The sequence below is a fragment of the Haliotis cracherodii genome, unplaced genomic scaffold (assembly GCF_022045235.1).
Source record: "Haliotis cracherodii isolate W230 unplaced genomic scaffold, xgHalCrac1.p SCAF_24, whole genome shotgun sequence".
Taxonomy (NCBI): domain Eukaryota; kingdom Metazoa; phylum Mollusca; class Gastropoda; order Lepetellida; family Haliotidae; genus Haliotis; species Haliotis cracherodii.
Window position 1 is genome coordinate 1520865 of NW_027266280.1, and position 16351 is coordinate 1537215.

General features: G+C 41.7%; 2 protein-coding genes across 2 annotated transcripts; both read left to right on the forward strand.

Annotated features, from left to right (window-relative positions):
- Nucleotides 1–2237: 2237 nt before the first annotated feature.
- Nucleotides 2238–2876, forward strand: LOC139472491 (uncharacterized). Its single transcript, XM_071254967.1, has one exon. The coding sequence runs from the start codon at nucleotides 2238–2240 to the stop codon at nucleotides 2874–2876; it is 639 nt and encodes a 212-aa protein (XP_071111068.1).
- A 10957-nt stretch (nucleotides 2877–13833) lies between these two features.
- Nucleotides 13834–14316, forward strand: LOC139472551 (uncharacterized). The gene has a single exon (XM_071255020.1). It carries the CDS (start codon nucleotides 13834–13836, stop codon nucleotides 14314–14316), a length of 483 nt encoding a protein of 160 aa, XP_071111121.1.
- The last annotated feature ends 2035 nt before the right edge of the window (nucleotides 14317–16351 follow it).

Genomic DNA, 16351 nt, shown 5'->3' on the forward strand with positions numbered 1-16351 from the left:
TTACCTCTGACCACTTTTTCGGAATGTTCTAAGATTGCGAACCTGTATACCTGTGTTGTTACCCGTTGCAAGAGAGCACCGTTTTCAAAACGTTGTTGCCGTCATGGAAGAATGGAAATGTGTTTTGAAATTTGCTTTAGTCCCACTGTAGAGTAAACACCTCTTATTTATCACTTAATTAGTTATCAGGAATGTAGTAGTTGTTGGTTGGTTTCACACTAAATTCGTTTACGTACAGATTTCTGGGTTAACATATTGTTTCAATTTTGGAATCAACACGTAACAATTGTAACAACTCTATTATATGACTCAGCAACGCTATAGAACAACCACGATAAGATAGCACAGTAGCCAGCCCCCTTCATTGTGGTACCCAACAACGCTATAGAAGAACCACGATAAGATAGCACAGTAGCCAGCCCCCTTCATTGTGGGACAGAACAACGCTATAGAAGAACCACGATAAGATAGCACAGTAGCCAGCCACCTCCATTGTGGGACAGAACAACGCTATAGAAGAACCAGGATAAAATAGCACAGTAGCCAGCCCCCTTCATTGTGGGACAGAAGAACACTATAGAAGAACCAGGATAAAATAGCACAGTAGCCAGTCCCCTTCATTGTGGGACAGAACAACGCTATAGAAGAACCACGATAAGATAGCAGAGTAGCCAGCCACCTTCATTGTGGGACAGAACAACGCTATAGAAGAACCAGGATAAAATAGCACAGTAGCCAGCCCCCTTCATTGTGGGACAGAACAATGCTATAGAATAACCACTATACAATAGCACAGTAGCCAGCCCCCTTCATTGTGGGACAGAACAATGCTATAGAAGAACCACTATACAATAGCACAGTAGCCAGCCCCCTTCATTGTGGGACAGAACAATGCTATAGAATAACCACTATACAATAGCACAGTAGCCAGCCCCCTTCATTGTGGGACAGAACAATGCTATAGAAGAACCACTATACAATAGCACAGTAGCCAGCCACCTTCATTGTGGGACAGAACAATGCTATAGAAGAACCACTGGGTGGGTCAGTAGGTCAGTGTACGTGTCAGAGGTCTCCTTACATCAACCATAGGTCCGGCTTGGAAGCCCGATTTATGCAGAAGACTGACAATATTCACTTCATAGATACAGGCGAAGCTTGCATCTGACAAAGTATAATTTTCTGAAAAAGGTGGGTCAGTAGGTAAGTGTACGCGTCAGAGGTCTTCTTACGTCAACACTAGGTTCGGTTTGGAAGCCTGAATGCGCTCTACAAGCTGATGGAAAACAGGCCTGGTCCGTACGTGGAATCTGACTCAAACTGGTGTACATGATTACAGATCGAGAGCTGCCTCCCTTAGCTGGCAGCATCCGCTGTTCGTTGGTTCGAATCCAAGATTCGCCCAGAAATATCTTCCCTGGTCTGTCAGCACCAGACCCAGGCTCGTGCAGTACACAGTTACAACCTGCGTCACTCACACGAGAAAATCAACAACCAATCACATGACCGGCCAAAAGGCACGGATATTAGTTTCCGGGTGTTTATTGGTGACTGCACTTCGTTATAACACTTGTCGGAAAATATCTGATGAAATGTTGTCAAATATGTATATAGGAAAATATGGAGGATAAACCTAAATTACATAACTATTCGTCCATCTACGTTCTTAATAAACAATTAAAATATGACTCTAAAATATGATTAACGTTATAACGAGGTACGCACATACACTTCAAGACTAGCTTGAAAGTTTCATTCAGAATATGAATATGTTACATGACTTAGTGTCAACAAACACAAATTTTATAGTTCTGAGGATAATTGTTATAAATGTCTGGACAACGTTTATGTTTTTATTTTTTGTATATTCTCAATTCAGATCCTCATTGACAAATCCTTCATCCATCCACGCGTTCGTGGGTTTCTGTTCAACTTTCCATGGGATTATTTGAGATGATGGTCTTGCTGCTAAGTATCTTCATGCCTGGGCAACCAAGAGGAACAATAACGGAAATACATCAGTGAGTAGCTACCTCATCCCACATGTTACGCTGAAAGTGCGACGAATGTATATTTAGCCGAGGGACACCCCACCGGATTTGTTAGTGTATATAATGTGCCATCACTTGTTGACAGACAGACCACACTCCACCGTCAGGCACAACATCAAGCGTTTGCTGTTCACAGATCATTTCCCACTTCAGTGAAAGTTTAAGTTAAAGTACTCAATTTCCAACATGATTTATGAGCTGTGTGTTCTGATCTGCGTAGGGATCCTCTCTGCGTCCGCTCTACCTGTCAACGACGCCTGGAAACACGTGGTCAGACAACGTCGTAACGCTGCCAACTGTCAACCACCTCAAGATATCAACCAACTCTTCCAAAGTCTCAACGCCAACACCGACACCTCCATCTTTCTTCGTAACGCTCAGGGTGCCAGACCGGGGTCATATTTACACAGCGAGCTGAACACCGACCAGGTGTTCGACAGTTCCCACCTCGGAGGCATCACCTGTCCCAGCAGCGTCAGTGACGACCCTCAGGACCCCCTGTGGATGAGGTCCCTCTGTCCCTGGTACTACAATGTCACCGATCTGCCCGCCGGTCACTACCCAAGTGCCATCCCCCAGGCCGTGTGTAAGTGTGACAAATGCGTTGACAATAACCAAAACCAGTGCGAGAGAGTTTCCACTCAAATCCGAGTTTTAGAAAAAACTGGCTGTGAAAATGGTTTCTTTATCTACAAGCCCAAAATCGTCACCCATTTCGTTGGGTGCACTTGTGCCAAACGCCGGACACCAACAGTAGGTTCGAACACCGCCCCAACAGCATCAGACAGTGAAAGCAGTTGTGGGGATTATGGATGTGCCCCCTAAACGAGAGACTCGTAGACGATGTCGCCAATTGATGGTGTCATTTTCCAATGGACTTTTTCCAGTGAGGAAATACCGTGTTAGTCAGTGTCTGACAACTATCCCGTTTAGGTAGAAATGTGTTGTACAAAAGCTGCATTTCCGTCCATGTATGAAATGCCTTATTTCTTCATACATCACCACGACATTAATTCAGTCCATTTCATTTATTTATTGTATGTGCTTAATCTATTAGAAATGCAATGTGTTTATTGTGATATTTATTGTTTACAACGCATCAAGTTGAATGTTAAACTAATATCACCACACATTAATTGAATCCATTTCTATTTACATATTCATAAATTATTGTGTATGTTATACTTATTGTGAATGTGTGGATTTTGCATGTTTACAGTGATGCATTTATTGCATTATTATTATGATATTATATTGTTTTTACAACGCATCAGCTTAAAACTTGGACTGATGTCTGTATGAATGTTTGTTTATTGCTCAAACACATGTTCATTCCATTTACCTAACTTATATACTTTTAGATTGTTATTTTTATTGTTGAATAAATATTGTTTTCTATGAGAGAGTTTTTCCTTCTCCGTCACTGTCCGGTAGTGGACCTTAGCATCATGTTAGTATATCGGAGACTGCCATCAGCCACTAGTCACATAAATTCCATTATTTGCATCAATCGCGCAGTCGTTTTTTCCAAAACCAATGCATACTTGCCCTGTGGGACCATTCTGACGTCATTATGATTGATGTGACGTTATATACTTGTCACGTCACAATAGATTTGTGCATACGCGTAGAGGTCACGCCACGGGCCAATTGTCACACAGGATTACCTAACCTCAGAGTAAAGATGCAATCATTGACTGTGTCATTAGTTTTTAAATCTAGCTGGCTGATCGCCTTTTTATGAAAAGACATATCATTGCACCGGCTAGTCATGACAATATTTGATGTGGATGTTTAGAATGCTGCTTGTAATAGGCGTGGTATGAGGTGGCGATCAGATGATAGCGTGTTTTACCACATGTGATAAAGCTGTTCTCTGGGTTACTCCGCCATATTCCAGCTTTATGACGGTTGTCTATAAATAATCAAATCTGGGCCAGATAATTCAGTGACTGACATCGTGAGCATCGACCTACGTAATTGGGATACGATGACATGCATCAACCAAGTCAGTGAACCTGACCACCCGATCAGTCAATGTGTAAAATGATGGAAACTTTCACTTAGGCAATTTACAAACAGCCCAATTATTTCAGGCATTTTTCAATTATTTTTCTATGTATTATATTATAATAACAAATTCCAGGCCTTTTATGCTCTATTTCATCACCCAGAAAAAGAAAACGAAAGTCAACATATATTTTATTTATTTTTGTGTTATATTACTTTAGTAAAATATGTTGCTGAAGATCAATTCTAACCCGGATCTTCACGGGTATGTTCTCCCTAACATAAATAGAGATGGGGTTACTTGTATGATGGCGACTTCACATGTTACACGCATTTAGTGATGAAATAATAAAATTTGTAAATATATAATCTATACTTAACTCACGCGAAAAAACATGTTTATTTATATATATTTGTCATATAACAGAAATTTCAGCAAGGTTACAAACTGACCAAATTTAAGCCTTGGCTGTAAGATATAGCTGCCTCGATACTTAGCGAGACAGAACAACCGCTGCATGAACAACCGCTGCATGAAGAACGCCGAGGCACATGTAGGTCAGCGTGGACGTCAGAGATGTGCTTACGTTAAACAGAGATCCGGGTTCGAATCCTGACTCATTCTGGCGACTGGCGTTATAGATATCGCAGCTGCTTGTATGTTTAGACTTTATTAGCTACAATAAATTAACTAAACTTCTACCTGTGCGTTTCTTTTTTTGAGGAGTGAATATATTGAGGAAGTGTATATGTATATATAGCGTGCACAGAGTACATGTTTATGTCTATATATGGTGTCCAGAGTACGTGTATTTGTCTATATGTATATAGGGTGTACAGAGTATGTGTATATGTGTATATAGGGTGTACAGAGTATGTGTATATGTATATATAGGTGTACAGAGTATGTGTATATGTATATATAGGGTGTACAGAGTATGTGTATATGTATATAGGGTGTACAGAGTATGTGTATATGTGTATATAGGGTGTACAGAGTATGTGTATATGTCTATGTATATATAGGTGTACAGAGTATGTGTATATGTATATATAGGGTTACAGAGTGTGTGTATATGTATATATAGGGTGTACAGAACATGTGTATATGTGTATATAGGGTTACAGAGTGTGTGTATATGTATATATAGGGTGTACAGAGTATGTGTATATGTGTATATAGGGTTACAGAGTGTGTGTATATAGAGAATACTACACTCGTTCTCGTTAGATACCATTTTTACGAAACGAGCGGACTTTCTATGGTATCCGCTTATCCTTACTTTAAATCAAATTGAGAGTTGTGAAAGTGGTCGGGTGCGTCAGGCTCATGGGGACTCTCGCTCTATTGATCGGTAGTCGTACATTGTAAATGGATATAGCTCGATTATATAATGTCTGTAGAAGCTCTATGCGTAACTTATATATAATGCAAACCGAATTTGATGCGTGTGACTATTTTGTTTGGTTTTATAAAGTGTTTGTAAATATCTCTCGTTCTCTTTAATTTCTTCAGTTCTGCCTTGTACTGGCAAAATGAATAACGTCTCGCGATTTTTTATGAATGAAAAAAGTAGTCCCGGTGTGACAGAGGTCACGGTTATCCAATCAAAACGAATAAAACAAGGTCAACCTTGTACGACACACGTGTGACGTACGGATTTAGTATCTTACCACCTGTATCTTCACCACGTGGGTAATAAATGTATATATAGGGTGTACAGAGCATGTGTATATGTGTATATAGGGTTACAGAGTATGTGTATATGTATATACAGTGCTGGCGACTTCAACTTCCCCCACCACAGTTCAACGTAGCCCCTCTTCCCTCTCTGTCACGTCTAGCTGTTCATCCCATCAAATTGATAGTAGACGCCATAGATAAACGAGATGTCATCGTACAGCCTGTGATACACTAGGAAGTGGAACACGCCATGACTTGTCGATTTTGTAAAGCTGAATATATAACACACTAGATACTTTATGTTAATGACCTTCCGCCTTGAGAAATGTTGTGATGAAATTACAATGTAACATACTTAGAACAGAGGACACGTATATTTTGAGAGCTAGCAGCACCTACAAGTCATTAAGGGACTGGTGATTTATTAGGGGGTGGGGGAGGCGATGATATTAAGCAGTTTATAAAAAATGACATCGAAAGGGAGACCCCATGATAACATGATATAAAAAATGACATCGAAAGGGAGACCCCATGATAACATGATAGTTGTATTTTTAGTTTGCAAATTTGAACATTATTTAGGGACTGGTCGTTTAACGGAGTAAGGGGGTTACATAAAAATATGATACAGCCCTAAGACCAATTACTCCCCCCCCTCCCCTTCATACGACACACACTAACACTACTAACACTATACTACATGACACGCCCCTAACCTCGGGGAGGACTTCATGGGGAGGGGAAAGGATGGGAAACACACCAAGGCATTCTAAATACTTCAGTCACACCCTTGTCTACTTTACTAGAGGTAGTTTGCTCCTCATTTCGAAGTGTTATGTACGTGCGATCTTCACTCATGAAAGAAAACATTCAAAGATATTGCGAGGTAAGGCGGCTTCTGCTGCAATCCCCACACCTTTGTCTTCGCTTGGGAAGAGTATAAAATAATATTTGTGTGTGTGTGATTGTGATTATGTGTGTGTGTGTGTGTGGTTAGCTACTTTACACTCAGTTCTAGTTATTTATTGCTTCATCGAGACGATACCAACCTGTTTTTGCCTTTTTAGTGATACCATTATGTAAATAGATCTCGCAATTCTAAAACTCTTTCAACACCCTCATACTAAAAATAGCACCACGAAGACTAAAATATCTCTTATAGAATCGATTGCTCAAAGCGCATCGTGTGTGTGAGCACAAACCACGGTTACGTCAGAGTCAAAAGTAGGTCACCCGTATTCCTCATTCCCATGGACTCTGCATTGCTCACCAGGGGAACAAGGAAGTAGCAGCGAAGTGGCAAAAACTCTTCAAGAATCTGATTGGCTGTTCTCGGCCGGCTCACACGAAACTGATTGGATCATTTCACATGGTAACATGGAGTGAGTTCATTCATGAAATCTGCCTTGATCGCGCTTCTCTGTTACATCCTCCGGAAGGATGCACTAGCCATCGCCATTCGTGTCTCGTTCACACTGATAAATGAATTAAAATCCATATTTAAAGAGGGACTATCATCCGACAAATTTGCAGGCCTGTCAGGTTTGATTCAAGTCGTTAAATGACAAACAAGATTCTGTGTCTCCCCACTGAAAAGTCATGTTCCCGATCCGACCATTACTTAATGATTACATTGACCACACGGCTACATTGGCTCAGTTTCTATCAGTGCATTAACAACAACGTCTAGGTAATATCAGTCTACACAGAGCACTCATAACAACGTCTAGACAATCTCGCAGTTTCACACAGAGCTCTAATAACAACATCTAGGTAATCTCACAGTTTCACACAGAGCACTATTAACAACGTCTAGACAATCACACAGTTACACACAGAGCACTAATAACAACGTCTAGGTAATCTCACAGTTTCACACAGAGCACTAATAACAACGTCTAGACAATGTCAAAGTTTCACACAGAGCACTAATAACAACGTCTAGACAATCTCACAGTTTCACACAGAGCACTAATAACAACGTCTAGACAATCACACAGTTTCACACAGATCACTAATAACAACGTCAAGACTGTCACAGTTTCACACAGAGCACTAATAACAACGTCTAGACAATCTCACAGTTTCACACAGATCACTAATAACAACGTCAAGACAATCACACAGTTTCACACAGATGACTAATAACAACGTCTAGACAATGTCACAGTTTCACACAGAACACTCATTACAAAGTCTAGACATCACATCTACTGTCTGCTGACATCACATCCACCGTCAGCTAACATCACATCTACCGTCAGCTACCATCACATCTACTGTCAGCTAACATCACATCTACCGTCAGCTACCATCACATCTACTGTCAGCTAACATCACATCTACCGTCAGCTGACATCACATCTACCGTCAGCTGACATCACATCTACTGTCAGCTAACATCACATCTACTGTCAGCTACCATCACATCTACTGTCAGCTACCATCACATCTACTGTCAGCTACCATCACATCTACCGTCAGCTACCATCACATCTACTGTCAGCTAACATCACATCTACTGTCAGCTAACATCACATCTACCGTCAGCTGACATCACATCTACTCTCATCTGACATCACATCTACAGTCAGCTACCATAACATCTACCGTCAGCTAAAAATTCCATCTTCTATCAGCTAACATCACATCTATCGTCAGCTAAAAATTCCATCTTCTGTCAGCTAACATCACATCTACTGTCAGCTAACATCACATCTACCGTCAGCTGACATCACATCTACCGTCAGTTGACATCACATCTACCGTCAGCTGACATCACATCTACTCTCATCTGACATCACATCTACTGTCAGCTACCATCACATCTACCGTCAGCTACCATCACATCTACTGTCAGCTGACATCACATCTACCGTCAGCTACCATCACATCTACCGTCAGCTACCATCACATCTACCGTCAGCTACCATCACATCTACTGTCAGCTACCATCACATCTACCGTCAGCTACCATCACATCTACTGTCAGCTAACATCACATCTACCGTCAGCTGACATCACATCTACTGTCAGCTACCATCACATCTACCGTCAGCTACCATCACATCTACTGTCAGCTGACATCACATCTTCCGTCAGTTTACATCACATCTTCCCTCAGCTGACATCACATCTTCCCTCAGCTGACATCACATCTTCCGTCAGTTTACATCACATCTACCGTCAGCTACCATCACATCTACCGTCAGCTACCATCACATCTACCGTCAGCTACCATCACATCTTCCCTCAGCTGACATCACATCTACTGTCAGCTGACATCACATCTACCGTCAGCTACCATCACATCTTCCCTCAGCTGACATCACATCTACCGTCAGCTACCATCACATCTTCCCTCAGCTACCATCACATCTACTGTCAGCTACCATCACATCTTCCCTCAGCTACCATCACATCTACTGTCAGCTACCATCACATCTTCCCTCAGCTGACATCACATCTTCCCTCAGCTGACATCACATCTTCCGTCAGTTTACATCACATCTACCGTCAGCTACCAACACATCTACCGTCAGCTGACATCACATCTACCATCAGTTTACATCACATCTTCCGTCAGTTTACATCACATCTACCCAAGATGACATCACAATCCATAGATGAAATTCGTTCTTTGTATAGAAAATACATATGAAATTTACCGATGCGTTCACAATTTTAGCTCAGTGTTAACGTGCATAAAAACTTATTTTTTCTGTACAAATACAGAGAAATGTCTCAAGTCGGGATTGCGTTGGGAGAACACACACAGCGCAGAACATCAACTGTGATCAGCTTCACACACGGCCATTCTTGAATTAGATAGAAAATAATGTCAACACATGGCTTCTGTACTAATGAGTGAGTGAGTGAGTGAGTTTGGTTTTACGCCGCTTTTAGCAATATTCCAGCAATATCACGGCGGGGGACACCAGAAATGGACTTCACACATTGTATCCATGTCGGGAATCGAACCCGGGTCTTCGGCGTGACGAGCGAACGCTTTGACCACTAGGCTACCCGACCGCCCCTCTGTACTAATGGCTACCTTGACATCAACACCTACACCATCACCAACAACTACTCAGATGAGGTGGCCAGGCTCGGTGAATTGGGTGATTGCGTGTCCACGACAATGTACAGGCTGACTTTCCAAGCTGGACTATTCATGAGGTCACGTGATCCTACGACTACGAGTAACACTACTGTTACTACAATCAGTATACTACAACGTGATCCTACAACTACAAGCAACACTACTGTTACTACAATCAGTTTACTACAACGTGATCCTACAACTACGAGCAACACTACTGTTACTATAATCAGTATACTACAACGTGATCCTACAACTACGAGCAACACTACTGTTACTACAATCAGTATACTACAACGTGATCCTTCGACTGAAAGTAACACTACTGTTACTACAATCAGTATACTACAACATGATCCTACAACTACGAGCAACACTACTCTTACTACAATCAGTATACTACAACGTGATCCTACAACTACGAGCAACACTACTGTTCTTACAATCAGTATACTACAACGTGATCCTTCGACTGAGAGTAACACTACTGTTACTACAATCAGTATACTACAACGTGATCCTTCGACTGAGGGTAACACTACTGTTACTACAATCAGTATACTACAACGTGATCCTACAACTACAAGCAACACTACTGTTACTACAATCAATATACTACAACGTGATCCTTCGACTGAGAGTAACACTACTGTTACTACAATCAGTATACGACAACACGATCCTACGACTACGAGTAACACTACTGCTACTATACTGAGCCAGAAAAGAAAAGTCACCATGGATAGATATATGAGAAACCTTATATGTACAAACACTGTTAACATACTTTGAGACATATTAGAAAGATGAAACTTGGCTAAACTGATCAAGGTTGAAATTAAAGTGTCAAATGTTTTTAAAGAAAAACAGAACACTAGTCTCTGAGAAAATGGCATCACAAGTCAGTATCTTGTGTGTCCGCCATGTGCATTGATGACGGCCGTGCAACGTCGATACATGGAATGGATGAGGCGGTTTATGAAAGCCATAGGCACTTGAGCCCACGCTCTGGGGAAAGCCTGACGCAGTTCAGGTGCAGTTGTCGGCCTTGGTCGGACGTCATTCAGCCGTCAGATGCTCAATGGGATTTAAATTGGGACTCAGGGCAGGCCACTGCATGATTCTGATGCCATTCTGCTGGAGGAAGTCTCTTGTTCTCGCAGTGTGGGCACGGGCGTTATCGTGTTGAAACTCGTGGTTGCGGCGACGTGCCAAATGGGGTATGGCTAGTGGTCTCAAGCCTTGATTAATGTACCGAGCTGCTGCGAAACCATTGCTTCTCCCTGGGCCGATGTTCTGGAAGACCACAGGGCCGACCCAACAACACAAGCATCCGAATATCGTTCACCACGGCGTCGCAAGAGTCTCTCTGTCATGTGCTGTTGAGATACAGTAACGGCTGTCGTCTGAAAAGAGGACTCTTCTCCACTGCTGGTGGCACCAATGCTGGTGCTGTGTTGCCCACTGAAAACGGTCCCGGCGATGAGATGTGGTATCAGAATGGGTCCTCGGTATGGCCTGTGACAGAGGAAGTGTCTGCTCGTCAATCGTCGACCGACGGTATCCGCACTAATGTGTCGCTGGTGTGTCCCCATGGTCTGTCGAGCAGTTTCCGCAGCAGTAACAAAGAGATCATGAAGATTCTGTCGCACAATCTGACGATCCTGACGTAGGTTGGTGACCCTTGGTCTTCCACTACGTAGTCGGTCATCTGTAGTGTTGGTGGTCTGGTACCGTTGCTGGAGCCTGTATATGGTCCTTTCGTGGACGTGAAATGCATTGGCTACTTGCCGGGCGGTTTGTCCAGCTTGCAATCGTCCAACGGCTTGGTGTCACTGATTTCTTGTCAATCTTGGCATGTGGTAGCAATTCAATAACGAATAAATGTTATCCGATCCGGGCGGATTTTTATAGGGCAAGAAACTGGGGAACGCATGTGCATGGGGTTACCATGGCCGTTGCCGTGATGCGTTTGGGCGATCGGTTTTATTGTCATCGGCTTTGTTTTTTATCATGAAATTTATTTTTTCCGGTCAGGGTAATGTTAAATTTTAGAAACTTTGACAAACATTACCAAGATATTTAAACGACAACTTTTCATGCAATGTTACGTTTCTTTTGCAGTTCAGTAAATAATCAGTATACTACAAAGCGATCCTATGAGTAACACTACTGCTACCACAATCAGTATGCGTCAAACCTTTGGGTTATTGATAAACATACTGGTATTACTATCACAACAGCCACTAGAGAGCTCTTCACCTACAACCACTTAGCTGCTGTTACATATGGGGCTTCCACAGATGAAGTATTGCACAAGAGCCGACACTCCACTCGAGACGCTGCTTCCGTACAGCTGGAGATAACATCCCATTACACGCGTGTCAATTGCCTAACTGCTGGTGTTTGTTGCTTAACGTTGTTTCCACACTACACACGGACATGTGTTAGGTACTGATGCATTTCAAGTGAGAGGATTTCATAATAAACAATATTTTTTTCTAGCCATACAATATTTAATTATCTGAATGATACCATGCATCGACGTGCTCATACAGCCATTGAATATGCACAATAAATGATAGTTTTAATATTTTAGTAATATTATTTTTATTCTTTTCTTCCTATACAAAATCACAAATGTTACCTGTATTGACTGAAGAGTTCCAATGGGGTGTTTTCAAAAGATGTACTTGCTGTACTCCATGGCTATTAATGATTTACTGTTTTCATGCAGAATTTATTCCCGGGGGATTTATATAATCATAATATTTACAAAATCTTTTCTGCCAAAATATTTTTCGTGTTGGTGCGTGCTCCACTTTGGGTATATCTTTACACCTTTAGTCTGTGAGTATTACACTGACCATCGTAAGGGTCACTGAATGTCATTAAGTTCATATGGGAATCGCTTGTGACGATGATATAAATATATGCAACTATGTCACCATGACCTACTTTTGATGTCCTTCTCTGCCTATGAAATAAACATCGGCACGTTTAATAACCAATCAAACAGGCGTGCAACAAACGTTGTTTCATGTATCACTAAACAAGATTTATATCCAATAAAGATAAACCAGAGTCCGCTGACAGGCTTGTATATCAATCGGTCTGTGTATGCTCGTCAGCTTGTCACTTCCTTTACACCCACACAGGTAAACACTGACGAGTCTGTTGTGCCGGGATGAGTCTGTGATATCACGACAATCATAATGACGTCGTAATGGTCATAGAGGGCCACAGCATTTTGCGGAATTTTACGACCTTAATGATCCTGAACATAATTCTTTGTGACCAACCGCTTGTTGGTGTCATTGTCAGACATCTTTATCAGAGTGCTTGCCTTGGTTTGTGTCAAAAGGGACAGAGAATTTGATTATATAAATGATTTCATAACATGTATCAAAAAGGACAAGGTCAGGTTTGTTGTCCTGGATACGTCTGAGGCTGTATACGGGCCTATTCCAAAGAATTTTATTGCATCATTTTCCAAGATAGACCTCTGAGTCAAAACCACAAGCATGGCCAAAAAGGTAGTTAACTTACTCAGCCACGCCATCATGTCGCTTAAGATAATGTGTTTGTGTCAGAGCTGGACATCCACGGGCGGTTTCTTTTAATTCATTGCATAAACTATATTTCGTGTTTATATTTTGATGTAAAATCACACTTTGACGGTTTCGAGTGGGGAGTGACTGGGCCTGAGCAGCATACTTGAGTCAGGCCTCACCTGGAAAAGCCGAGTATCATCAGTTTTTGATGGAGTCGTTAAGGTGGTAACCAGGTGTCTGTGTGTCTGTCAATCTGGACAGTCACCAAAATACACAGATGAGCCAGCATTGCAGTAATAGTAACCGGATTTGTTGGTGTATATAAATGTATCACAAGTAACTGACAGACAGACCACTTCAATCAAACATCAAGCGTTTGCTTAACATCTGTGCAATTTCTACTGTCTTCTGTTTCACCAACTTTTTTCCATCATGATTTATGAGCTGTGTGTTCTGGTGTGCGTAGGGATCCTCTCTGCGTCCGCTCTACCTGTCAACGACGCCTGGAAACACGTGGTCAGACAACGTCGTAACGCTGCCAACTGTCAACCACCTCAAGATATCAACCAACTCTTCCAAAGTCTCAACGCCAACACCGACACCTCCATCTTTCTTCGTTACGCTCAGGGTGCCAGACCGGGGTCATATTTACACAACGAGCTGAACACCGACCAGGTTTTCGACAGTTCCAACCTCGGAGGCATCACCTGTCCCAGCAGCGTCAGTGACGACCCTCAGGACCCCCTGTGGATGAGGTCCCTCTGTCCCTGGTACTACAACGTCACCGATCTGCCCGCCGGTCACTACCCAAGTGCCATCCAGGACGCGGTGTGTAGGTGTGTGAGGTGTGTTGACAACGCCAGAGCCAGGTGCGAGAGAGTTTCCACTCAAATCCGAGTTTTAGAAGAAAAGTGAGTGTGAGTGAGTGAGTGAGTGAGTGAGTGAGTGAGTGCGTTCGTGCGTGCGTGCGTGCGTGCGTGCTGTTCGTGCTTGTGTTCGTGGGTGCGTTCGTTCGTGCGTGCGTTCGTGCGTGCGTGCGTGCGTTCGTTATGTCACTTCGGCAATATATCAGCCACATATTTTTAATACATATATATAAACTAATAAAATCCTGTCAGCGATGGACATTAGATTAATCGATGGATTACTAGAAAATCACAGATAAATATTTAAAACTAGCATACAAGTATAAAATGATATCACTATAAGTAACGGTACAATATAAAAAAGGGCAAAAGATCGCCAGCAGCATGAGTCATTGCTGAAGGTAGATCACCATGCTCGGGTCCATGGGGACTTACAGTATTTTTGCTCCCTGCATGGACCCCCAGCCGGATTTACATCATCACTTCCCTGTTGGCGATTAATGACAAGTTTACACAGTTAAATGAACATATATACTACGATTAAAAAATTGTGGTGAAAAAAAAATTACTTTGAATGACGTGGTCTGACAAAACCTCTCTGGGGAACAATCATTTTACACTACTTCAACCCCCATCAAGGTTAACAAGTTTCTCTCTACCAATTCTAAAATATTTACTTATTACAAAACATCTAATTCAAAATTTATTTAATAATTCTATTTCTTTTAAAAAAACAATAATTAAATGAGAACTTACCTGATACAAAAGATCCTTGAGCAATGAAATAGTCATCCCTTGTGATGGAAAAATCAATACAGTCAAGCAGGACATGCTTGACTGTGATTCTTTCATCACAAAGGATGCAGAATGGTGGATCCTCACATTTTAACAAATATTCATATGTATATCGAGAATGGCCAATACGACATTGTCTTAATACGACTTCTTCAAATCTGGACTGACGACCCAAGTAGGTATAACCAATATTTGTTTTTATTGCATGTAATTTATTTATAGCCACTTGGGTGTCCAACTTCTTCTGCATGAGATCTCTGATGTAACATCTAAGGACAGGTATATAATCAGTGTAGGGCATAAGAAGTGGTGTCACAGATTGGTTGAGTGCTGCCTTAGTAGCAGCATCAGCCATTGTGTTACCAACGATCCCAACATGGCAACAGAAGCAACAAAAGACGATGTCGTGATGGCCAGTTGCAAGATGATTGTGTAATTCAATTATTTCTAGTAAATCTGGATGCTGACATGACATATTTTATATATTCTAGAGCAGTTGATATGTCCTTTGATTCAGCTGTAAAGAGTGAATGAGTGAGTGAGTGAGTGAGCCACCTTCAGCAATATTCCAACAATAACACGTCATCACGTATTGTACACAGGAGGGCAATCTAACCTAGGACTTCCGCGTAAAAGAGAACTGTTTACCCACTTACTGCAGGGAAAAACACGTATACACCTATGTTTGATGGTGGCTAAAAAATGAAAAAAACATGAAATGGTTATTCGATGGTGATGTATTTGATAAAAGTGTCACAATTGTGTTTGGACCTTAAGTTTGCGATGTTTCAGCGACTGTTTACAGACGAGTCATTTTGTTTTTTTAGACACTTTGGTTTAATCCTATTTTCACGATTTTTCTATTTTTCGCAGGCCAGTTAATACGTCAACTCATTCTAGTTTCTTCCTTTTCATATGTTTGAACCATATAGAAGAACCACTTTCAGATAGCACAGCAGCCGGCCCCCTTCATTGAGGGACAGAACAACGCTATAGAAGAACCACTATATAATAGCACAGTAGCCAGCCCCCTTCATTGTCGGACACAACAACGCTATAGAATAACCACCATAAACTAGCACAGTAGCCAGCCCCCTTCGTTGTGGGACAGAACAACGCTATAGAATAACCACGACAAAATAACACAGTAGCCAGCCACCTCCATTGTCGGACAGAACAACGCTATAGAATAACCACTATACAATAGCACAGTAGCCAGTCCCCTTCGTTGTGGTTCAGAACAACGCTATAGAATAACCACTATACAATAGCACAGTAGCCAGTCCCCT

What these genes read in the sequence shown, in the direction of transcription:
- LOC139472491 (XM_071254967.1), top strand. Translation starts at nt 2,238, where the DNA reads ATGATTTATGAGCTGTGTGTTCTGATCTGCGTAGGGATCCTCTCTGCG.
- LOC139472551 (XM_071255020.1), top strand. Translation starts at nt 13,834, where the DNA reads ATGATTTATGAGCTGTGTGTTCTGGTGTGCGTAGGGATCCTCTCTGCG.